Here is an 875-nt window from a genome sequence, read left to right as displayed (position 1 = left end):
AATAAAGTTTCCTTTTCCCTCTCCTCCCCCCGCCCTCCCCCACCATGCCCCCCTCCACCTTGCCCCCCTCCACCTTGCCCCCCTCCACCTTGCCCCCCTCCACCTTGCCCCCCTCCACCTTGCCCCCCTCCACCTTGCCCCCCTCCACCTTGCCCCCCTCCACCTTGCTCCCCTCCCCCCTTTCCTCCTTACGTTCTCCTGCCTTCAAACGTTCAATTACTCTCCCTTCATCGCTTTTACTTCCTTACGTTCCATCCCTTCCCTACCGTCCCCCTTCCCCCTGTTCTCTCTCTCCCTCCCTCATTCCTCTTCTCTCTCCTTTCTTCCTCTTCCCTCCCCTTCTCCCTCTTCCCTCTCCCTCCTTTCTCTTCCCCCTTCCCCAACTCCCCTTACTACCAATTCCCAACCCTAACTCCTCTACCCCCTCCCTCCCTGCTCCCCTCCCCTCCCCCCTCCCTGCTCCCCTCCCCCTCCCCCCTCCCTGCTCCCCTCCCCCCCTCCCCGCTCCCCCTACCTGCTCCCCTCCCCTCCCCTCCCCTCCCCTCCCCTCCCCTCCCCCTCCCCGCTCCCCTTCCCTCCCTCAGCGGCGAAGCTGATCGACTCGATGGACGAGGCGGTGAATCCGTGCGACGACTTCTTCCGGTTCTCGTGCGGCGGTTTCCTGCAGAAGAAGATCATCCCTGACGAGAAGTCGTCCCTGTCGCGCTTCAACGAGATCTCGGACGACCTGCAAGAGAAGCTGCGCGGGCTGGTCGAAGCGGATCCCAGCGACGCCGACTCGCCCGCCACCAGGATGGTCAAGAACCTCTACAAGTCGTGCATGGACACCGGTAGGCGGCCCGGGGGCTCCGGAGGGGCGGCGGGGGTCGCCTCGC

At 65.1% G+C, this 875-nt stretch overlaps 1 protein-coding gene across 1 annotated transcript in view; it reads left to right on the top strand.

Annotated features, from left to right (window-relative positions):
• LOC119594629 (neprilysin-2-like) overlaps window positions 1-875 on the top strand; it is a 37,634-nt gene that overhangs the window by 24,343 nt on the left and 12,416 nt on the right. Inside the window, exon 4 of the mRNA XM_037943679.1 lies at window positions 585-830. Within this exon, the coding sequence (XP_037799607.1) occupies window positions 585-830 (246 nt within the window). The remainder of the gene's footprint in view (window positions 1-584; window positions 831-875) is intronic.

This window comes from Penaeus monodon, chromosome 34, assembly GCF_015228065.2.
Source record: "Penaeus monodon isolate SGIC_2016 chromosome 34, NSTDA_Pmon_1, whole genome shotgun sequence".
NCBI classification, from domain to species: Eukaryota; Metazoa; Arthropoda; class Malacostraca; order Decapoda; family Penaeidae; genus Penaeus; species Penaeus monodon.
The sequence above is the reverse complement of the archived record's forward strand: the minus strand, read 5'-3'. Positions and strand labels throughout refer to the sequence as shown.